This window comes from Prionailurus viverrinus, chromosome B4 (assembly GCF_022837055.1).
Source record: "Prionailurus viverrinus isolate Anna chromosome B4, UM_Priviv_1.0, whole genome shotgun sequence".
Taxonomy (NCBI): Eukaryota; Metazoa; Chordata; class Mammalia; order Carnivora; family Felidae; genus Prionailurus; species Prionailurus viverrinus.
This window is the reverse complement of record NC_062567.1, coordinates 102,561,903-102,586,153: the sequence shown is the minus strand read 5'-3', so window position 1 is coordinate 102,586,153 and position 24,251 is coordinate 102,561,903. Positions and strand designations below refer to the sequence as shown.

The following is a 24,251-nucleotide window of genomic DNA, read 5'->3' as shown; positions in this document are numbered from 1 at the left end:
TAAGATAAGTTGCCATAGTTGTATAGCTAGTTAGCAAGTGAGCAGGAAGTAAAAGCTTGTTCTTTGAACCTTAACTTCACCTGCCCTCATACCATTAAGATTTAGTGGGAAAATGAGTTTGAGTTCACTGTATAAGAAGTTGCTTCGCAGAAATTATTTGAAGAAAAAATTTATAATTCTCCAAAGACTTGAATGATACCTTCACCTAACATCTAGAGCCAGAGTTTTAGGAATACAGGAGCAAATTATTATATAATTTTCATATTAAATTAAATAGCAACAGGCCCAGAATAAGTTTATTATTAAAGAAAACATTGATTTTCTTTTACAGTACTGTCTGTGCTCATTTCAGATTAGATTTTTGTGTTACAGCTTTGGCTAACAGGCTGAACTGAATAAAGAAACATGGGTTTCTAATAATAAATTGTTTGGTGTTGATAAAAGTGTCTACTTTTAGATAAGAATAACTAGTTAGAAGTAGTCAATACCAAGACTACTTTTAGTATGTGTTGCTGATGACGGACTTTAGAAATACAAATGATAAATTTTGGTTACATAATAAAAGATAACCAGGTAGGTGATAAGAAGTTTCTTGCAAACATTAGTATTTTTCTTGGCCAATAAATAAAGATAATGAAGAAAATATATACCAAGTGTTAATAGAAAATATTTTGCAGTTTTATCAGGCTTAAAGTATGCTGACATGATTGTGCTAATCTAATTAAAATTTATCTCTGGTTAGTACCCTTAACAATTTTTCAAAGCATCACCAGAAAGTTCTCCTTTCTCGATCTCTTTTTTGTTTAACCCCTGTAACTTTGATTATTTGTGGAAAAGGTCAGTTATGGAGTAAAATACAATTAACAAAAAATACATCAAAAAAATGTTCCTTAGCAACCAAAAAAGAAGCCAAGGTAGTCAGGGACTTCAATGGAGCCAAGGAGAGGGGCATTCCATAGGAAGCTCACATTGGGCAGAGAAAGTTATTAAGTGCAGTGTGGTCTATACATTAAATATTCTAAAATTTATTTTTCAAAACCTCTTCTTTATGTTTCTTTGAATGTTTATTTTTATAACAAACATTTTTGTTTTGTGGGTACCATATATTCTTTTATCTCTGTAAGGGATATTAATAGTTATTTTATATTATTTTATTTTGTATAGTCTCCATTTCCTCCAAGTTGCTTTTCTTCAGTTTTTCTGATCTCTGTTCTTTCATGTTAGATTTTCCTTATACATCTAGTGATCCTTGGCTGTCTGTTGATAATTAAAATGGGGGTATTGTAAATGTGATTAGAAGTACTGTGCTTATGAGTGAGGACAGTTACTTGTGGGCTTTATCATAAAGGTGACATGTGTCCTGCTTTATTGTAAAATCCCTGATGCCAGCATCATTAGGTCTTTTTTCTTAGGTTAGTCAGATTCCCTAATTTCTTGCCTGAAGGGTATAATCCTGGCTGCTGCATTCTGAGAACTAAGTCATTTCAAGAATTACTTGTCACTATAACATGACCCTGAATAAACATTACTAGCAGATATAGTGAAAGAAAAAGATAATTTCCAAGAAAAGCATTTTAAGAGGACTTTAAAAATTATTATTTGAGCATAAATAGATTTCTATGATAATACTAGGATCTGTGACCTAGAACACTGGTGTGCTATTTTTTATATTGCTGTATAAACTGGCAGAGAAATAATGGTCATAGAATAATTAATTTACCTTGGGGTTGGACATCAAACACATTATTTAATCAACTATATTTGAAATTTCTAATGACAAAAAATAACTTAGATGTTTTAATGTGCACCTATTCTTTATAAACTAACATAACACCATGAACAGAGAATACCACAGGTTAAAGTGTTCTAGGTGTAAGGACACAAGCCAAATAAGGCACATTAAAGGCTTTATTTAATTAGATAGTTACTTCCAGGTACCTTATTAATATCTTTCCCATTCTATAAAAAATTAGGAGGGGCGCCTGGGTGGCTCAGTCGGTTAAGCATCTGACTTCAGCTCAGGTCATGGTCTCACGGTTTGTGGGTTGGAGCCCCGCATTGGGCTCTGTGCTGACAGCTCAGAGCCTGGAGCCTGCTTTGGATTCTGTGTCTCCCTCTCTCTCTGCCCCTCCCCTGCTCATGCTCTGTCTCACTCTCTCTCAAGAATAAACATTAAAAAAAAAATTAGTAGACCAAGTGATCTACTATAAACACATACAAACATACCACAGAACTGTGAATAAAGCACTGAACTAATTCGGTGTTTAACACTTGGTAGCTGGTACATTTTATATGGTAATTAAAGTAATTATATATAAAAAATTATATGTAAAAAAGTATAACTATAAATTGTTACCACACTGCATGTAAAGTAGATAATGCTGGAAGGGCAAGTCATTTTTTAATCAAAGTTTGCAATGCACAAAAGCATTAATAATGATGCTCTGCAAAACTTGGCATTTAATTCATGATATCAGCCAACAATAATAAATTCTGTAACATCTGGATAAAGTTCTTAGCCCAGAAAAAAATATAATCATACCAAACATGCTGACATTCTGGCATTACGACCACAGCACCATCTCTCTTCCTTTAAATAATGGCACATTGGAAATCCCCACTTGTCTTGGGTGCTTTCTGCAGATGGAGGTAAAATATGGATTATTTAAATAAGATTCTTCCTCTTTCAGTTAAAGTAAACAATCTATTGAGAAAGAAAAGCAGTTATTGAGAGAGTCAAACAGTAGTTAAACATGGAGGTAGTAATGTTTAACAGTTCATTCCAATCTGTTAATTGAAAGCATATTAATGTTATGAAAGTGGTATTTTCAACAACAGCTGTTTTGTGTTTAAGCTCTAGGTCTGATACTAACCAGTTTGCCAAAATTATTTTTTCTAAGATTTAGCAAGAGCAATTTAAAATGGAAGTACTCTTTATGTTCAGTGTAACTATAGGAAATAAGTAATGAGATTCTTGCGATTTATTGCTGACCTGACTTTCTAAAAAAAATGATTTATTAAATGAAATTTGGCAATTTATTATAGAATATTAATTCATCCCTAACAATGATGAAGCATCAATTATTTTTTCAGCCACTATATTCGCTTTCCAGAAAAAGAACAGCTGTATAAGCTCTTCTTTCTTCCTTGTATTAACAGGCTGCAATATTTTCAATTGTGATTCAATTTGGCTCAATTGCATATATGGTTTAAGTAACAACAACAAAAATCAACATTCACGGTTTAATCACACATATCTTTTGCCCAACTCACTTACAGAGTTGTGTACATGATTTGCTGATGTTCAAACCCTTAATGCAAAACTATTAATTACACAGGAGTTTTGAAAAGGAAGACAAATGAGTTTCTTTTTTAAATTGAAGCCTGGAAAATAAGAGCTTAAATTTTATCAAGACTATGACAATTAAAAGAAAAATAAGAAAAATATAAATTTTCTATTAGGTTAAAAAATAAAAATAGAATTAAAACTTTGAAAACATAAAAAACTCTTTAAAAGAAAATACTGTTGAAGTAGATTCAACTAAATACATTTCTCTGCTATAAAGGATCAGATGACTTTTGATTAAAACAGAGAAAGTTTAAATTTCATGAAGATCATAAGCCTGTGAAAGTGGTTTCCTTCTGTTCATAAATTAAGATTTATGATACACCTTACTGATAATCAGATGGAAGATATGGACCTTCCTCTGGGAATATAAATAATAATAATGCTAGTGTTTATACAGCACTTAATATTGTGAGGCACTATTGTAACTGCTTTAAATGTATTAACTACTTTTAGTCCCTACAGCAATTCTATGAGGTAGGTACAGTACTATACGCATGGTTCAGCTAGGGAAACTAAGCACACACAGGTTAAGTAAACTGCCTAAGTTGCAAAATATAGCACATGGTGAGGTAGGATTTAAACCTAGGCAATCGGGACTCCAGAGGCCATGCTCTTAACCACCAAGCTATATAAACAACTTCAATTACAAATGCATAGGACTTGTGGAGCCCTTGAAGCCTATCCAGGTCCTGGGGATACTACTTCCTCTATTTCCTAGATGACCTGAAATAGCAAGTTGAATTTTATTTAAGGTTTTACAATTTTACTGAGATGTGATTACTGCTAAATGAAAGAATAACTGTAAAGTTTTTTTTTTTCTTATAACCAAAAAGAGAAATATCTAGAGCTTACTGTAAAGGGTAAGGGGCTAGAGAGATGGGTTTGTGCTATTTTATTAAGAATAGTTAGGAAACATGCTAACTAATAAAATAGTTGGGTCTTGCCTGTCGCCCCCCTCCATCCCACACCCATTCTCTTCTTGTAGACAGGAATAGAGATTAAAGGCATGATGGGATTAGTCCTGGCAGTCTTTAGACAGACAGTGGTGAAGCTGTGAGTGTGTGATAGGGGGAAGAGAGGGGTGGGAATTATTCAGAAGAATGCAGAGTTTTGGGATCCCCAATTGATTTCTGGTAATAAAGGGAAGATGAAGGCAGGGATACATAGGATTCCTGGTATCCCTCTCTATTTTAGATGACACAAACATGGAAGCCAGCAGAAAAGACTTCTGAACACATGGGGCTGCCATTAGAAAAATGGAGGCTAGTAAAAGATGGTCTTACTTCACACATGTTCACTAATTTGTGCTGATGAAGGTGATGAGAGTAGAGAAAGGTTATGGTGTTCCTTAGGGCTCATAAACCTACTCTTTACTCCCACAATAAAGGCCTATATAGAAGGGTAATTTTTGTGTATAAGAGAGCTTCCTCTCCAACCCTACATTAACTGTAGTGGGAGAATGACAGTCTTACTCAATGTATATGGCTCCCTGAATCCCTAGCCAAAACACCTAAGATCCTAGGGCAGTTTATAGGAACTGCCAGCCTTGGCTCAGGGCTATGTGAAATGTCATTAAAGCCTCTCTCCTTTGGATACCTGGTGGTTGTGGAATCTCCTTGAAGTTTTCTGAATCTACATCACAGTTTCCTCTGTGACTGAGGTCATGGTGGCCTCACAGTTCTGCTCATTTTTTAACAAAGTGCAAACAACTGATACAGAGACAAGACACCCTCAAAGTCAAACAAAGCCTTTCATGTACAGGTTCAATATTATCTTTGGAACCTATTTCACCAGCTTCATTCTGACTGCAGTGAAGAATGAAGCTCCCTTCTATGTCCTGAATCAAAGTCACAGAGTTCACTGTTTCTATTGTTATATATTTATCTCCTATTTAACTGTGTTCATAAATTCAGATCTAGTCAAAGTGAGCTTTAACCACCTTTATCAGTTATTTCCCCGGGGATCACTTTTATGCTATCTTTAAATGATAGTTTTGGAATAGATGAAGTCTCCTTTTTTTTTTTTTTTTTCATCTATCCCATTTCTTCTCTGTTGGCTTTAGAAATCCATCCATCTCATAAAAGTAGAGATTCTACTAATTTTTCCTTCTTATGTTAATAATATTGCTATCTACTTAACTAAACAAGTTTAGAACCATCTTCTATTATTCTTTCCTTTAATCCCCCAGTTCTCTTAGTTATATCCTTAATTATATCCTTAAACATATCCTCTTAATTATACCTTCTTTTCATTTTCAGTCTTCATTAGCTTTTGACTAGGTAAATGTAATACCTACTAATTCTTTTTCTTTTTCCTTTAGTCTTGTCCATCCTTTACATTAAGAGTAACATTATCTTTCTAAAATAGACACATCTAACCATGTTACTCCAACAGCTCTTGCTTCCCTCACCACTAGCATCTATGAGATAAAACCCAGTACTTTTCTTACTGTGAATTTCAGGAGGTTCTGATGCTCCCTCTTTATAACATTCTCTTCCTCTGGTTCCATGATACCATGCTCTCTTATTTGAGGCCTGATGCTCATCATATCCCCTGACAGTTTGTTATTTTCTGTCTATTAAATTAGACATAAGGATTAATGCATAAGGATTAATCCTACCTCACCCTTTATACTTTTTTGGGGAAAGATTTTGCAAACTCAAGTGCTTTCAGTTGGTAAATAAGTGTGTGAAGCAGCTAGATACAATAAAATAGGTAATCATCAATTTTCATGGTAACCAAGTATCACATTTGCCCAGTCTTATTGCTATTTAAAGAACAATTGGAGCGTAACACAACTGTCAAAATTGCCAAAAATGGGCCCGTGGGCACTATCAGAGCCAGTGTGCAACCCCTGTTCTATCTGTGTGCTTTCCCTAGGCAGCCTTACCTATACCTCAATTTACACTGACAATTCCTGGATTAAGTTCCTAGGTCAGCTATAACAAATTACCATACACTTGGTAGCTTAAAACAACAGAAAGGTATTCTCTCACTGTTCTGGAGGCTAGAAGTCTGAAATCAAGGTATGGGCTGGGCCATGCTCCCTCTGAGGCTGTAGGGAAGAACTTTCCTTGCCCTTTCTTAGGATCTAGTGGTTGCTGACAACCCTTGGCATTTCAGGGCTTGTGGCTGTACCACTGCAGTTTCTGCCTCTGTTGTCCCTCTGGATCTCTGTGTATCCTCTCCTCTTCTTATGAGGACACTAACTATTGGATTTAGGGTCCACCTTATTCCAGTATGACCTCATGTTAACTAGTTACATCTATAAATACCCTATACCTAAATGAGGTCACATTCTGAGGTTCTGAGTTGACACGACTTTTTGGGAGACACTATTCAACCTACTCCAATTCCTAAATTATATCTTCAACCTCTTCTCTAAGATCTAATGCTGATCACCAATAGCCTAACCACCAACTCCAAATGGATATTTCATTGGCACTTGATAATCAACATGTCCAAAATCTAAATAACTGAATGACATAAAACCAGATGTCCTAAAGTTTCCTATTTCGGTGACTAGCATCAACATTTACTCATTTACATGAGTCAAAAAGCTCAGGAATCTTTTCACTTTCCCATATATAGCATGTTTTAGAAATTCCAGTTTATTTTTCTCCTAAATGTTTCTCAAATCCATTAATATTCTCTATTTCCACCATCCCAAACTACCTGCACTGCTATGAAAGCCTCTTGATTGGTTACCAACACCCACTCTTGCTCCTATTTCAGTTTTAATACTGCAAAGTGATATTTTAAAATATAAACTTCATCAGTTCCCTTCCCCGCTTAATAGATCCTTCTTTTCCTTTCAAGATTAAAAACCAAGAAACAGACACTTAACAATAGAGAACAAACTGATGGTCACCAGAGGGGAGATGAGTGGGAGGATAGGTGAAATAGGTGACAGGGATTAAGGAGAGCACTTGTTTTGATGAGCATCAGGTGATGTATGGAAGTTTGAATCATTATATTGTACACCTGAAACTAATATTACATTGTACGTTAACTAACGGGGATTTTTAACTAGAAACTTAAAAAAAACACGAAAAACAAAAAAACATTAAGACTCTGTTCCTTAACGTGATCTGCTTGTGCCTACCTCTCCAGCTTCATTTCATACCTTGTTCTCTGTTTCAGCCTTTTGTTCCACTTTCAGTTCTCTAAACTGGTAAAATACCTATCTCAAAGCTTTGGAATTTTCTATGGTAAGCCAGAGATTTCCACACTATACCCTATGATTCTCCTACACCTATATCTTGTAAATAGCCCCTTTGTAAGTAAACTCATTTCAAATTATTCCAATGATGCAAACCCTACATCTACTTACTGTTAACTTCCTGACCGACACCCATTTCACTTAGAATAAGACTTGTAATATCCTATGCAGCTCTACGTGATCGATACTCTCCACCCAGAGCTATTGCCTCCCTGAGCTCCTCTCCTACTGGTCTTCCTCATGTCCGCTCTGGGTTCTTACTATTCGTCAAATATGTCAGTTTATTCCACTTGTGTGGAATGATTTTCCCCCAGCTACTCACTTGGTGACTCACTTACCTTTTTCATGTCTTTGCTAAAATCTCACCTTTTAATGAAGTTTCTCCTGACCCTGTATTTAATTTACTTACTTAGATTGTTTATTATTTATTCTCCTCCTTCTATTCTCATCCAATGTATTCTTTTTTTTTTTTTTTCATTTTAGACAGAGAGAGAGAGAGAGAGCATGAGTGAGGGAGAGGGGCAGAGGGAGACAGAATCTTAAGCAGTCTCCATGCTGACACAGGGCTTGATCTCATGACCCTGGGATCACAACCTGAGCTGAAATCAAGAGCTGGATGCTCAAATGATTGAGCCACCCAGCCACCCCCGTATCCAATGTATTCTTGATGTGAACTTTTATAACTATTTCCTAAATAGTCTCCCTGTCCCTGATCTAGCTCCATGTCAATCTATCCTCTATACATCCCCAAATCACTACCTTTCAGAAATGTAGATGAGTATATGCAACTCCTTTGCATTAAATCACTACACAAGAGATATTTTTATGGAACAAAACGTATTTTGTTTCCCACTGAATAATATTCTGACACCTCAGAACAGCATTCCTGGCTCTCAATATCTGGTCCTAATTTGCTTTTGACCATATTTTCAGTTTCTAATACCATCACCCTCAACTCATTCTCAGATACACATCTACATGGACTTATTTCACTCAGAAAAAGCGACAGTTTCTGCCTCTATGTTTCTTCTCCAAAAGGTCTCAAAATGTCCTTTCCTATCTCAGTCATTTTTCTAAATGAAGACCAAACATTGCCTCTTTTAAAAAGCTTTCTCTTATCCCTTAGTTATGAAAAATTATTCTCTCTTCTAGTCTTAACAGTATTTGGTTTATACATCCATCATTTATCACTTCTTTCATCCATTTTTTAAAATAATTCACAGTCATAGTTGATTAAGGTCTATGGGCCAGGAATATATCACTCTCAGATATGCATGAAAGTTCTTTGTAATTGCTTCTTAATTCCTCACTAGATCACCAGCTTCCCTAAGGGGAAAGAGAGTGTCTCACTTATCTGACATCATCTAGTGTCTCCTACAGAACTTTGTTGAATTGAATAAAAACAATTATATAGATGAACCAGTATTATATACATGCCCTCATTATATTTTGGAAAAAGAGATATTCTTTTTAAGTTTCTTTAAACCTAAATGAAATTTGAGTGGAATGATTTTATCTGGGAAAAAGAAACAGGTGTTATGCTTTTAAATATATAAATTTTTGTCACCTAAGTTAATAATCTTAATTTACATTACACCTCCCTAAATAGAGGGTTTTAGAATCTTATTTAAAATCACAATAACCATTACTGAAATACATAAAAGGTTGGGGGGTAGGATAGAAAAAAACATATGGGCCTTTTCCGAGAGACTATGGTACTCAACAAGAATCACTCGCAGGGTGGCAGAATGATCGTCAACAACACTGAGAGCATCCTAATGTTTTAATACTGTGTGGAACTTACATTCAAAGACATGAAGAAGGTGCCTGTGGCCTTCAAAGAGACCAAGAAGTCCTTCATGGTGCTGTTTTATCTGATGAAGGACTGTGAGATCAAGCAGCCTGTGTTTGGTGCAAACTACATCAAGAGGACAGTGAAGGCTGGAGCAGGAGGTGGCTGGGAAGGCTCTGCGACACACAAGTTGACCTTTATGGTAGGGAGTGCCATCATGTTTGGACAACAGATACTGCAAGTGGCATCTCAAGCCTCCCAAGGTGAAGCCCCCAAAATAGAGTCTATGGGTATTCCTTACATGCTCAGTGGGACCTAGGTCTTTCCCCTGTCAATGGAATGTATCCACTGCCCCCACTTGAGGTTCCAGGACCTCCTATGATGGATGGGGTCATAGGTTATGTGCCCCATCCTAGGCCCATGGAACCTCCAGTCAGCATCCCTGAAGTCCCCTCCACTCCTGGAGCTGAAGGTAAAGCTGCAGAAGCGGCTACCAGAGACTATTACAATCTGGGTAACCCACATGATGTCTACACTCCCACGAACCAGCTTCGGCCACCTTCCTACTACCAGTCTCCCCATGGAAGAAGAACCAGCATACCCTTCCTGCTCCTGCCTCCCACCCCTGCTCACTCTTCCCTACCCTTCCTTCCCCTTGGGAGTGAGAGGTGACGGAAGGGCCTTGTTCTTCCTTCAGGTCTGATTATAAACCACTTCCTAGGGACTGGTGTTGAGGGAAAGGGGGCCCCTGACTCAGAAGCCATGCCTCCCAGCTTCTCAAGCTAGCCCAGAGCCCACGGCGCTGCTTGGATGCACTTCCCTCTCACCATCCCTGGTGCTCTCCTCAGGAGCATGGGTGATCATCTCGTTCCTGTCTTGCTCTGGTAGCTTCTACTCACAGAGGGACTTTCTGGCCACCTTGTCTACTCAGTACAGCTCCCTCGTTTGAGGATCTACGTTATATTCAGCCTTGTGAGCTCCCCCAGATCAGCCTCATATGTCTTCCTGAGGGGCTCTGCCAGGCCCCCTTCACATTCCCTCCACTCTGGTCTGTGCCTAACCGTGAAAGGCCACCTTTTCAGTGGACTGTCAGCCCTCATTCCTATCCCAGCCTGCCTCCAGCCCATCACACTCACCTTCCCCTCCCTGACCTGTCCTTGGTCATCTGTTGCCACTGCATTGTGACTTTTGGAACTTTAACACGAGCTTCCAGGCGGTGGGTGCCATCAATGCCAGGCCGCAGCAACAGGGAGGGAGCCCACTGCTTCCCTCCTAGTGCTTTTGGCATTTGTTTCTCTTTGCCTTCTTGCTTTTCCCTCTAGAAGGAACTTCCCAGACTGGAACTGGAGAATGAATGTTCATCCCACTATGACATCTGAGGACTGCTGGATGGGCTGGAACAAAGGCTCCTGACCCCTGGGGCCTGGCCTGAGCCTGTGTGCTGACCATGGCCTCTTACCAGCCCCTCACCCTGACCTCTTCCCTTTAAGTTTCATGCCTAATTGGTGATATACCCCCTAGAGGCACTAAAATTTGCTCTCATTTGCTTCTGGACTGGCCGTGAAGTGAGGAGATGGTTATTTAAAGAGAATTGCGTTTATTTGACAAAACAACCAGTTAATATACTAATGTGAAATAAGCCCTGTTTGCACCTTGATGTTCTTACTGAAAGTGCGAAGTAGTAAAATGAAGTGACTGGGCGGCGGGGCGGAGGGGGGGGGGGGGGGTTGGGGGGAGAATACATAAGGTAAGTGATTTTTGAAAAATTGTGCTTTGATACCTCACCCTCCTCTCTCCTGTGTAGTTTCTTTTACTGTTCATAACCTGACATTACATTTCTACTTATTTGTTTTCCAATTGCTGATGCCTTATTAGAATATAAGCTTGATAAGGGCGGGGGCTTTGTTTTGTTCAATCTTGTATCCCTAGTACTTAGGATAGTGACTAGCATGTGATAGACACCCAATAAGTATTTCTTATATGAATGAAAAAAAATTACAAAATCCTGGAGTAAACCAAACTAAAACTGGGCAAGATTAACATGACTACCTGAAACAACAACATATAAATGAAGATACAATTTACACCCCAGAGAGGAGAAATTGACATCCTAAAGACATCAATTCTCTCCATAATGATCTTTAAATTCAATGCACGACAATTAAAATCCCAACAGATTTTTTCATGGATCCTAACAATCTAATTTAAAACCCATTCAATACATGAATCATCTAAATCAGCTTTTACTTTGAATTTGGTCAGCAAAGTTTATTATGCCCATATATTATAAAGAAAATGAAATAATTTTAAAATCATTTTTTCTAAGCACAAAACATTTTGCAACTTTCCATATAAATTTGCATTATAAACTACACATACTTTAATCCTAAATGAAAGACTTAAGTAAATTTTTCTACTTAAGCCTTATTAAATGTTTGATGTGATCAGCATTTTGATTCTCCTTGAGCAAGCTGTTTGGATAAATAAAATATTTCTTCTCCAAACGTTGAAGTGGCCCAAATTGCTAATATTTCATATGTACTTTTAATATTAACTATCTCCTTCCTATGTTTTTTTTTTTTGCATCCATACTACAAATATGACAAAGAGCTCTAGTAAAATATGAAACAAAGATGCCTATTGTTCGACTTTCCTAGCTGGTATTGTTCATGGAGTGTGCACTGCCATGCCATCTGTAATTGACAACCCCAGATAATGGCTAGACTGCTGTCATCAATCCTTGCTTAACTAAAATCTCTTCTTTTGTGAAACTCATTCAGTAATCCTGTACTTGGTCTCTAAAATGAGTAAAATTGTATTTGTATGTCTTTTCATTGAGAGAGCAATTAAGTAAAATTGTAACTTTTAAAAATACATAAAGTCAAACCCTTTTGAAAGAAAAAATGCATGAGGTTAGCTAAGAAAACTCTGAAAAAAATGAGAACTTTGGGGGACTTCTAGCAGATTTCAAAGGTTCCAATAAACTATATTAATTAAGGAAGAATAGTATTATCAGACGAATCAACCGATGAAGGGACTAGAAGAGAACTCATAAATACATTATACGATAAAGGTGTCATTTTATATCAGTGTGGCAAAGCATGGATTATTCAATAAATAGCATTTAGAAAACTATAAGATTACAGACATTTCTTGAATCATACATACAAAATAAACCCAGATAGATTATGGAACTAGGTAAAACAAAAACTATAACTATAAAAGAGGAGAAAATTATAAAACAAATGTTAACCAATACAGGAGAAGCTAAGTAGAATATGATATGTCCATTCCATGGAATACTTTGTAGTGTGTAAAACAAATGTATGAAAAGAGCTCCAAGATATGTTGCTAAGTAAAAGGGCAAAACTATATTGTTCTTCTTTTTTTTTTTTAATCACACCTTCTTGCTCGTCTTTCTTATCTTCCCAACCTCCTCTGGAATGTGCTTGGGTTCAGTCTCTGTACTTCTTCATCATTTCTATTCCCTAAGTGATCTCATTCAGACTATCTATATGTTAATAACTCGCACATTTTTTACATTTGACCCATATTTGTCCTCAGGAATCCAGAATTATCTATCCAATTCATAACGCAACTTCTGCACTTGAATTTCTAAGAGGCATGTCAAACTCAACCTATCCCAAACAACTTCCCTCTCAATTTTACTCTTTCTGCAGTCATATCCAGTTCACTAAATGACAACTCCACCTTTCCACTGTTTCAGTTCAAATACTTTTGAGGTATGCCCTTTTTTTCCATTCTTTCCCACACCTCCACTGTCAATAATTCTGCTGACAATACTTTAAAACTATATCCAAAATTTAATAATTTCTTCCTAATCTTCCCCTCTGACCTAAACTACCATTATCTCTCACCTAGTTTATTGCTCACTTGAATTATAGCTTCCTAAATGATCACTGTGCTTTGGCCTTTAACTATGTTTCAGTCGTATTGGTCTTTTTGGTGTTCCTTGAAGTAGCAAGCAAGCTCCTGCCTTGGGCTTTTTACATGCTGTTCCCTCTTCCTGGAACACTCTTCCTCCAAGATAACTGCATGGTTTCTTCCATCATCTTTCAACTGTCTACATACATGTATCCTAAAAAAGCCTTCCCTGGCTACTCTATATAAAATACCATCCCTCCTCATCCCACTCTTACTCACTTTGCTTTAATTTTCTTAATAGCACTTATCACCATCTGATATACAATATATATATATTAAATGACCTGCAAGCAGGAGCTTTTTTTCCCCTTCAATCTCTGTAGCTTCCAGAAAAGTACATGGCACACTGTAGACACACAATAAATATTTGTGGAGAGAATGGATAGATGAATGGATGAATGATTACATCCAAATGATTCCTTTCCTCAGAAAAACCCAAGATATTTGTACATATGTATATGTATCTGCCCATGTACAAATACAGAAGCACGAGAAGGGATTATCATTGTGGGTAGTGACACTGAACAAAGACTTTCACTTTTTACTACATATTTGTATACTTTTAGAATTTGTTTTATAATGATAATATATTTATGTACTACTGATGCTAAAAGCAAATATATAAAAAATGTTGCTTAATATTTTGAATGCATTCAGTTCAATTATTAAGCTTATTTTTTGTGTGACATGCATCTATATCATTTTTATAATGTTTATAATAAAGATAAAATATAGGTTGATAGGTATCTTAATGTTTTTCACAAAATATTGTTACTTTAACATAGGTCAACTACACATCATTTACCAGCCCTTTTATCTGTTTTTAAATTTAGTTTCTGTTCCATGTCATTCTCTTCAAGGATGGACTAAGACTTCTTAGGCTTCCTTAAAAGTATTCTTCAAGGGAATCTGAAGACTTGCCATGTAGAGACTGATACACTCTCAAGTAAAGATAATGTTTGGATTTTAGTTGTAAAAATTTAGGAACTTATTTCTAACAGAGTTTTATAGGTTGAAATTAGCATAGAGGCTATAGGACAATTCTATGAAAATTTCTTAATTTTCATTTCAACTTTTAAATGAGGTTAAGTGAATATGGTATTCAAAATATTACCTAAAGATAAAAGACGTATTAAAATTATATTAAACTGCCCAGATTTTTTTTTTTTGTAGATGTTCTTTCTCTATTTTTTTTAAATCAAATTTGTTGTTAAATTGGTTTCCGTACAACACCCAGCGCTCATCCCAACAGGTGCCCTCCTCAATGACCATCACCCCCTTTCCCTTCCTCCCCACCCCGCCCCCCATCAACCCTCAGTTTGTTCTCAGTATTTAAGAGTCTCTTATGGTTTGCCTCCTTCCCTCTCTGTAACTTCCTCCCCCCTCTTCCCCTCCCCCCTGGTCTTCTGTTGAGTTGCTCAGAATCCACATATGAGTGAAAACATATGGTATCTGTCTTTCTCTGCCTGACTTATTTCACTTATCATAACACTCTCCAGTTTCATCCACGTTGCTACAAAAGGCTATATTTCATTCTTTCTCATTACCAAGTAGTATTCCATTGTATATATAAACTACATGTTCTTTATCCATTCATCAGTTGATGGACATTTAGGCTCTTTCCATAATTTGGCTACTGTTGAAAGTGCTGCTATAAACATTGGGGTACAAGTGCTCCTATGCATCAGCACTCCTGTATTCCCTGGGTAAATTCCTAGCAGTGCTATTGCTGGGTCATAGGGTAGATCTATTTTTAATTTTTTGAGGAACCTCCACACTGTTTTCCAGAGTGGCTGCACCAGTTTGCATTCCTGACCAACAGTGCAAGAGGGTTCCCGTTTCTCCACATCCTCTCCAGCATCTATAGTCTCCCGGTTTGTTATTTTAGCCACTCTGACCGGCAAGAGGTGGTATCTCAGTGTGGTTTTGATTTGTATTTCCCTGATGAGGAGTGACGTTGAGCAGATCTTTTCATGTGCCTGTTGGCCATCTGAATGTCTTCTTTAGAAAAGTGTCTATTTAGGTCTTCTGCCCAGTTCTTCACCAGATTATTTGTTTTTTGGGTGTGGAGTTTGGTGAGTTCTTTATAGATTTTGGATACTAGCCCTTTATCCAATACGTCAGTTGCAAATATCTTTTCCCATTCCATCGGTTGCCTTTTAGTTTTGTTGATTGTTTCCTTTGCAGTGCAGAAGCTTTTTATATTGATGAGGTCACAATAGTTCATTTTTGCTTTTAATTCCCTTGCCTTTGGAGATGTGTCAAGTAAAAAATTGCTGTGGCTGAGGTCAGAGAGGTTTTTTTCCTGCTTTCTCCTCTAGCGTTTTGATAGTTTCCTGTCTTACATTCAGGTCCTTCACCCATTTTGAGTTTATCTTTGTGAATGGTGTATTCTGCATGTTGCTGTCCAGTTCTCCCAGCACCATTTGTTAAAGAGACCATCTTTTTTCCATCAGATATTCTTTCCTGCTTTGCCAAAGATTAGTTGGCCATACATTTGTAGGTCCAATTCTGGAGTCTCTATTCTATGTGTCTGTTTTTGTGACAATACCATACTGTCTTGATGATTACAGCTTTGTAGTAGAGGTTAAAGTCTGGGATTGTGATGCCTCCCGGTTTGGTTTTCTTCTTCAATATTACTTTGGCTACCATACAAATTTTAGGATTGCTTTTCTAGCTTCGAGAAGAATGCTGGTGCAATTTTGATTGGGATTGCATTGAATGTGTAGATAGCCTTAGGTAGCATTGACATTTTACCAATATTTATTCTTCCAATTCATGAGCACGGAATATTTTTCCATTTCTTTGTATCTTCTTCAATTTCCTTCATAAGCTTTCTATAGTTTTCAGCATAAAGATCTTTTACATCTTTGGTTAGGTTTATTCCTAGGTATTTTATAATTCTTGGTGCAACTGTGAATGGGATCAGTTTCTTCATTTCTTTCTGTTGCTTCATTATTAGTGTATAAGAATGCAACTGATTTCTGTACATTAATTTTGTATCCTGCGACTTTGCTGAATTCATGAATCAGTTCTAGCAGACTTTTGGTGGAGTCTATCGGGTTTTCCATGTATAGTATCATGTCATCTGCAAAAAGTGAAAGCTTGACTTCATCTTTGTCAATTTTGATGCCTTTGATTTCCTTTTGTTGTCTGATTGCTGATGCTAGCACTTCCAACATTATGTTAAACAACAGCAGTGAGAGTGGACATCCCTGTCATGCTCCTGATCTCAGAGGGAAAGCTCTCAGTTTTGAGGGTGATATTAGCTGTGGGCTTTTCATAAGTGGCTTTTATGATGTTTAAGTATGTTTCTTCTATACCAACTTTCTTGAGGGTTTTTATTAAGAAAGGATGCTGAATTTTGTCAAATGCTTTTTCTGCATCAATTGACAGGATCATATAGTTCTTATCTTTTCTTTTATTAATGTGATGTATCATGTTGATTGATTTGGGAATATTGAACCAGCCCTGCAGCCCAGGAATGAATCCCACTTGATCATGGTGAGTAATACTTTTTATATGCTGTTGAATTCGATTTGCTAGTACTTGTTGAGAATTTTTGCATCCATATTCATCAGGGATATTGGCCTGTAGTTCTTTTTTTGCTGGGTCTCTGTCTGGTTTGTGAATCAAAGTAATGCTCGCTTCCCAGAATGAGTCTGGAAGTTTTCCTTCCCTTTCTATTTTTTGGAACAGCTTGAGAAGGATAGGTATTATCTCTGCTTTAAATGTCTGGTAGAATTCCCCTGGGAAACCATCTGGTCCCGGACTCTTATTTGTTGGGAGATTTTTGATAACTGATTCAATTTCTTCACTGGTTATGGGTCTGTTCAAATTTTCTATTTCTTTCTGCTTGAGTTTTGGAAGTGTGTGGGTGTTTAGGAATTTGCCCATTTCTTCCAGGTTGTCCAGCTTGTTGGCATATGATTTTTCATAGTATTCCCTGATAACTGCTTGTATTTCTGAGGTATTAGTTGTAATAATTCCATTTTCATTCATGATTTTATCTATTTGGGTGATCTCCCCTTTCTTTTTGAGAAGCCTGGCTAGTGGTTTATCAATTTTGTTTATTTTTTCAAAAAACCCACTCTTGGTTTCCTTGATCTGTTCTACTGTTTTTTTGATTCTAATTGTTTATTTCTGCTGTTATCTTTATTATTTCTCTTCTTCTGCTGGGTTGGGGTGTCTTTGCTGTTCTGCTTCTAGTTCCTTTAGGTGTGCTGTTAGATTTTGTATTTGGGATTTTTCTTGTTTCTTGAGTTAGGCCTTAATTGCAATGTATTTTCCTCTCAGGACTGCCTTTGCTGCATCCCAAAGCATTTGGATTGTTGTATTTTCATTTTCATTTGTTTCCATATATTTTTCCAAATATATTTCCATATATTTCTTCTCTAATTCCCTGGGTGACCCATTCTTTCTTTAGTAGGGTGTTCTTTAACCTCCATGCTTTTAGAGGTTTTCCAGACTTTCCTGTGGTTGATTTCAAGTTTCATAGCATTGTGGTCTGAAAGTGTGCATGGTATGATCGCAATTCTTTATACTTATGAAGAGCTGTTTTGTGACCCAGTATGTGATCTATCTTGAAGAATGTTCCATGTGCACTTGAGAAGAAAGTATATTCTGTCGCTTTGGGATGCAGAGTTCTAAATGTATCTGTCAAGTCCATCTGATCCAACATATCACTCAGGACCCTTGTTTCTTTATTTATTCTCTGTCTAGATGATCTACCCATTACTGTAAGTGGAGTATTAAAGTCTCCTGCAATTATCACATTCTTATCAATAAGGTTGCTTATGTTTGTGAGTAATTGTTTTATATATTTGGGGGCTCCTGTATTCGGTGCATAGACATTTATAATTGTTAGCTCTTCCTGATGGATAGACCCTGTAATTATTATATAATGCCCTTCTTCATCTATTGTTACAACCTTTAATTTCAAGTCTAGTTTGTCAGATATAAGTATGGCTACTCCAGCTTCTTTTGACTTCCAGTAGTATGATAGATAGTTCTCCATCCCCTCACTTTCAATCTGAAGGTGGCCTCAGGTCTAAAATGAGTCTCTTATAGACAGCAGATAGATGAGTCTTTTTTTTTTTTTAAATCCATTCTGATACCCTATGTCTTTTTGTTGGAGCATTTAGTCCATTTACATTCAGTGTTATTATTGAAAGATATGAGTTTAGAGTCATTGTGATATCTGTAGGTTTCATGCTTGTAGTGGTATCTTTGGTACTTTGTGGTCCTTGCAACATTTCACTCACAGAATCTCCTTTAGGATCTCTTGTAGGGCTCGTTTAGTGGTGATGAATTCCTTCAGTTTTTGTTTGTTTGGGAAAACCTTTATCTCTCCTATTCTGAATGACAGACTTGCTGGGTAAAGGATTCTTGGCTGCATATTCTATTCCTCACATTGAAGATTTCCTGCCATTCCTTTCTGGCCTGCCAAGTTCAGTAGATAGGTCTGCTACTACCCTTATGTGTCTACCTTTGTATGTTAAGGCCCACTTATCCCTAGCTGCTTTCAGAATTCTCTCTTTATCCTTATATTTTGCCAGTTTTGTTATGATATGTTGTGCAGAAGATTGACTCAAGTTATGTCTGAAGGGAGTTCTCTGTGCCTCTTGGATTTCAATGCCTGTTTCCTTCCCCAGATCAGGGAAGTTCAAGTACACCTTCAGTCCTTCTCTCTCTCTTCTTCTTCTGGAATTCCTATGATATGGATATTGTTCCATCTGATTGCAACACTTATCTCTTTAATTCTTCCCTCACACTCCCTCACACTGGATTTTTTAATCTTTTTCTCAGCTTCCTCTTTTTCCATAATTTTATCTTCTAATTCACATATTCTCTCTTCTGCCTCTTCAATCTGTGCTGTAGCCGCCTCCATTTTATTTTCCACCTCATTTATAGCATTTTTAATTCATCATGACTATTTTTTAATCCCTTGATCTCTGTAGCAATAGATTCTCTGCTGTCCTCTATGCTTTTTTGAAGCCCAGCGATTATTTTATGACTATTCTTTTAAATTCTTGTTCTGTTATATTGCTTAAATTCGTTTGGATCAAGTCATTAGCTGTTGCTACTTCCTGGAATTTCTTTTGAGAAGAAATCTTCCGTTTCATCAATTTGGCTATTTTTCTGTCCCTAATGCATTTTAAAAGCTTGTTGTATGCTCTGCACATGCGAGCACTGCTTTATTAAAGGAGGGTCATACACTGTCCAGGGCCTGGCCCTTCAGGAAGTGTTTTTTCCGGGACTGTTACTTGCTCTCTGTTGTGACTTTGGTTATTTTATTACCCTACTCGTAGTAATATTTTGGACCCTCCACCAGATGTGCTTTGATTTGTTCCTTGGAGTAGCCCTGTAAAGGAAAACAGACAAAGGGGAGACAAAAACATGCAAACACACAAACATAAACAAAAACCTAAAGACTAAAAACAAAAAACCCAAAAACACTGACTACAAGTAAAGAAGAGGGTGGAGGCGGTGCTGATGGAAGAGCACATACAAAGAGAGAAATGACAGGAGTGGGGGGGGAGGAAAAAATAAACATTGGTTAGGCAGGTAGACTAAAAGGCTTAATCCAGAGAGAGAGAAAGGAAAATAAAGGAGGTGGGGAAAATGAAACAAAGATAAAGTTACCCAGACAGAGAAACTATATGGCTTGATTATTTCAGAGAGAGAGAGAGAGAGGAGTGTAAAGAAGGAGGTGTAGAAAATGTATCAAGATAATGGATTAAATATGTCTGTTTAGACAGACCAATGACCGGAGTAACCAGCCTAGGGGAGGGAAGAGATAAGGAGGAGAAATGGGGGGTGGGAAGGAGAATATATCTATGTATCCAGAATTGACCTAGTGTTAATCCAGGCAATGCTGCAGCACTTGTAGGTAGTAGCTGTCCACAGGGTCTGTGCTGCTCTGGTGGATACAGTTACCCAGTGCAAGGGGGTGTGGTTTGGCGTAATCTGAACCCACTTCCACTAGGGCCCCAGGAGTGATCCCTGAGGCCCAGTCTTGGTGGTGGCAGTGGTGGTGGGGGGGGGGGGGAGGGGGGGGAGATGGTGATCCCCCAGTCTCTTCCCCACGAAGCCAGACCAGTGGACTCAGTTTGAGTTTTCCTCCTTGTGCCGTGGGCGCAAACAGGATGGTCCTTCTCGCTCCGCCAACACCCGTGACCCTGCACTTGGCTAGGATTCAAAGTCCCACTCCCTGTGTGCTCTGGCCCTGGGGAAGCGCCTCTCAGTGCCGCCATACGTGGTCCCGGCTGGCTTTGTCTGTGCCACAGCACTTCAGGGAGGACCACCTTCTCCTACTGCGACTGAGCCGCTGCCCTTGCTGTGAGCCCCCAGGTGGCGGACGCAGGCAGCCTGTTTTTTTCCCACAGCACTCCAGGGAAACGCGGCGTTTTCCTCCTGCAGTCTGCACCTTCCGCCCAGCCACTATGTCCCTGAGCCCAGGGGTGGTGGAAGCAGGCCGGTTCTGTATTAGCATGCAGCCCTCCATGGAGGGAACCACTTCCTCCAGCTGTGGACTGAGACTCTGACCTACCACCACACCCAGGCCTGGCTCCCCTCCTCCCCAGGTGCGCGAACAGGGAGCTGGCCCCAGTCCCAAGAAAGTTAGAGATCGGATTCCTCTCAGTCTCAGTCCGAGGTCTTTCTCCTGTCCAGATATGGTCCTGCACTTCCTTAGCCACTCTTTCTCTTCCCTTTGTCTTTCCGCAGGAGGGGGTCCCTCCCCTCCTTGCCCATGCAGCCCTTTTTTTAATCTCCCCCAGATCACTAAACTGCCCAGATTTCTGAAGCATTTATATATTACCAGTTGTTGAGTATATTAAAACTAAAAGAATATATATAAATATATAAATATATTTAATATATTTATATATTTTTATAAATTATGTATTTATATATTATAAAATATATATTTATATATTATATATACTATAAAATATGTATTTTATATTATATTATAAAATATAAATATATATTTTATAATATATAAATATATAAATATAAATAAATGACTATGTAAATCAGACCTATACTCGTCAACAATAGCAAATATAATAAGTTGAAGAATAAAGTCAAAACAGTACAACTAGAAAAGAAATAGCTAGATAATTTGAAAGTAGGTAAACTCTGGGGTGCCTGGATGGCTCAGCTGTTTAAGCGTCTGACTCTTCATTTTGGCTTAGGTCACGATCTCATGGTTTGTGGGATGAAGCCCTGCATCAGGCTCCCTGCTGGCAGCACTGGGCCTGCTTGGGATTCTCTCTCCCTCTCTTTCTGCTCCCTCCCCATTTGCACTCTCTCTCTCTAAAAATAAATATGTAAAAAAAAAAAAGTAGGTAAATCTTAAAAATTGCTCTATTCTCTTGAAATGATTAGAATACGTATGAGTATAAAAATTTGGTAACTTAAAAAGATAGAATTTATGTGTGGCTATCAAAAATGATTCAAGTTGTAAAGGAGATACTAGAGAAAGATCCTAGAATCCAAGACATTTAAAGAAAATCATAGCACAATCATATGTTCATGTTAATTAATTCATATATTCCATAAATACGTATTGAGCCCCTACTGGTCTTCTTCTGCCTTCACTAGAACATACCTTCAGTTTAAGTCAGTAAGATATATATTCCACGTATGGGCTTTTTCTACACAGGCTATTCCAAAGCACAGTTAGTTAGTCAATGATAAAAGAGTCATTAATTATTTCTCATTTCTCTCTAGACCATGCCAAGTGTAGCCCTATTTATAACATCCTTCTTTCTGCATGCATCTCATCTCTACTTCTAGTTCCATTATATAAGCAACGTACTCATATTTCATTTATCCTTTCGTTAAGGGTGCAGCTAGGAATGTAATCTCAAGGGAATATGTAAATTATAGTGTACATACAACAGAAAATAAACAGCTAGTTTAAAATGTATCTATTACCTTGGTAGTCATATCTGTGGTAAGATGTTGTTTCTTAATGACTCCTGCTACATAACTGTCCTGGTATTTTTGTGTATGACAATAAGAATGACAGAGTCTAGGTGCTGAGAGAAAATGCTCCATTGGTCTGGCAAAACTGCGATAGTAGCTCCCCAATACCGCTTCTTACCGTGACTGACAAGTTTCCTCGGCTGTTCTTGTTGGACTCATTCCCAGTCTTTTATCAATTTTGAAAAAGGAGTTTACACTGAGATACATATGGAACATCTGAAACATTAAGTCAATGAGACAGTCTTTACACTAACATTATGAATCATGTTGTGACTTCATTCCAATGAGAATTTCGCTCATTGTGCCAGACCAATGATGAAACAAATTTAGACGACTTGCTTATAATTTATTTACCAAGGGAAAAAGAAATGTGAGAATACTTATTTATAGCAAAATATTTTTCAAGATCATGTGCTGTATGGTATACAAATCCAAATTTTTATATAAAACTAGCAAAATGTAAACTAGTTTTTTTTAAAGCCTGTTTTATATTAGTTTGATAGTCAACTTTCTGATAACAATTTCTATTAGTTTTGATTTCGTATTACTTAATATTTGAAACATAAACTATTTCTCTTTACTCTTTCAAGTAGAATATTAATTTTCTATTTTAGATTTAATCACATTCTTGACTTCTTTTATTTACCATGAGCACAAGGAGAACTTTTTTTTATGCTGAATAAATATAATCTCCATGAGCTTCAGAAACAACTTTATGAGTCATGAGAAATAATGATGTGCAAACTAAAGAAAGAAAGGGGCAAAATGTATTAAAACTCCATATTTAACTACTTCTAGACAACAAGAAGATGCCCTACAGCAAAGGAAAAATCAGAGCCAATACTCTAGAAAACGTATAACTGACTGAAGATTAGATACAGCTGTCTATGTGAGGTAATTGTGTAAAGACTGCCAACTACATCTAGAAATCTCCATAGTTTTCCCATATTAATTGGCAAGAATTGTTCTGAGACATAAACCCATCTGAAATAGTGAGAAGTAATGTGATATTGTAACAAAAGCTTATAAACAGCTGAATCTACAAGGCTGACAATAGAGTCTCCTTATCTTTTGTCAGATTACAAGAGCAATACCTTATTCCAGCTGAGATAGCTTCTGATGGTTTCTTACTGAATAACTGAATAAGCTAATAAACTGTTAATATTGATAATTAAGTACATGAAAACATAACTATGCACTTACTGTAAATTATTATTAGATAACTTTATTTCTTAGAAACCAAACTTGGGGAAAGACAGCACTTACGGCCATTATTACACTGATTTTCAAAAACTCCATATTATCATTCAAGTGAAGAATCGAAGCAGGAAAGCAGAGTAACTGTTCATGCAAATCCGGCATAATTTAGAAAAAAAGGATACTGAAACTAAAACTAAATGTCATGATAAATATAGGTGAGGTTCCATTGAAAACAAAAGGCATATTTTAGAAAGTTACATTCAAGTCACAGAATCATTATCAGAGCCAGGAGAGACCTCCAAAATCAGGCTCACTGATTTATCCAAGGCTATATTATTGCAGAGACAGAAATAAAACTCTAAGCAGTCAAAGCATGTCCTCTTCTAGGTGGTGTTCTTAGACTCCTCTGGGCATTTATTTTATTTTTTATTTTTTTTTAGAAATATAGGCATAAAGAGAGAGAAAATGAGAGAGAAGAATTCTTTTAAATGTTTGTTTATTTTTTGAGAGAGGGAGAGCTAGTGCAGGGGAAGGGCAAAGAGAGAGAGAGAGAGAGAGAGAGAGAGAGAGAGAGAGAGAGAGAAAGGATCAAAAGCACAAACCATAAGACCATGACTTGAGCCAAAGTCAGACGCTTAACTGACTAAGCCACCCAGGCGCCCCTCCCCTGAACATTTAAATGTCACCATCTCTATGCTTCCAATGTAACTTATAACTCTAACATAGCACCTATCACACTGTATTAC

At 37.2% G+C, this 24,251-nt stretch overlaps 2 protein-coding genes across 9 annotated transcripts in view; one reads left to right on the top strand and one right to left on the bottom strand.

Annotated features, from left to right (window-relative positions):
* Positions 1–24,251, bottom strand: part of METTL25 (methyltransferase like 25) — a 168,481-nt gene that overhangs the window by 85,961 nt on the left and 58,269 nt on the right. For all 8 annotated transcript variants that reach the window (XR_007153848.1, XR_007153847.1, XR_007153850.1 and 5 more), the window contains exon 6: positions 2,543–2,637. Coding sequence is in view for 2 of the 8 variants with exons in the window: in XM_047865848.1 (XP_047721804.1) it covers positions 2,543–2,637 (95 nt within the window). In the remaining 6 variants the exon portion in view is untranslated. The remainder of the gene's footprint in view (positions 1–2,542; positions 2,638–24,251) is intronic.
* Positions 9,284–10,312, top strand: LOC125169801 (WW domain-binding protein 2-like). The gene is given in 3 exon segments (XM_047865548.1): positions 9,284–9,616; positions 9,727–9,990; positions 10,085–10,312. Coding segments are annotated over 3 exon segments (825 nt in total).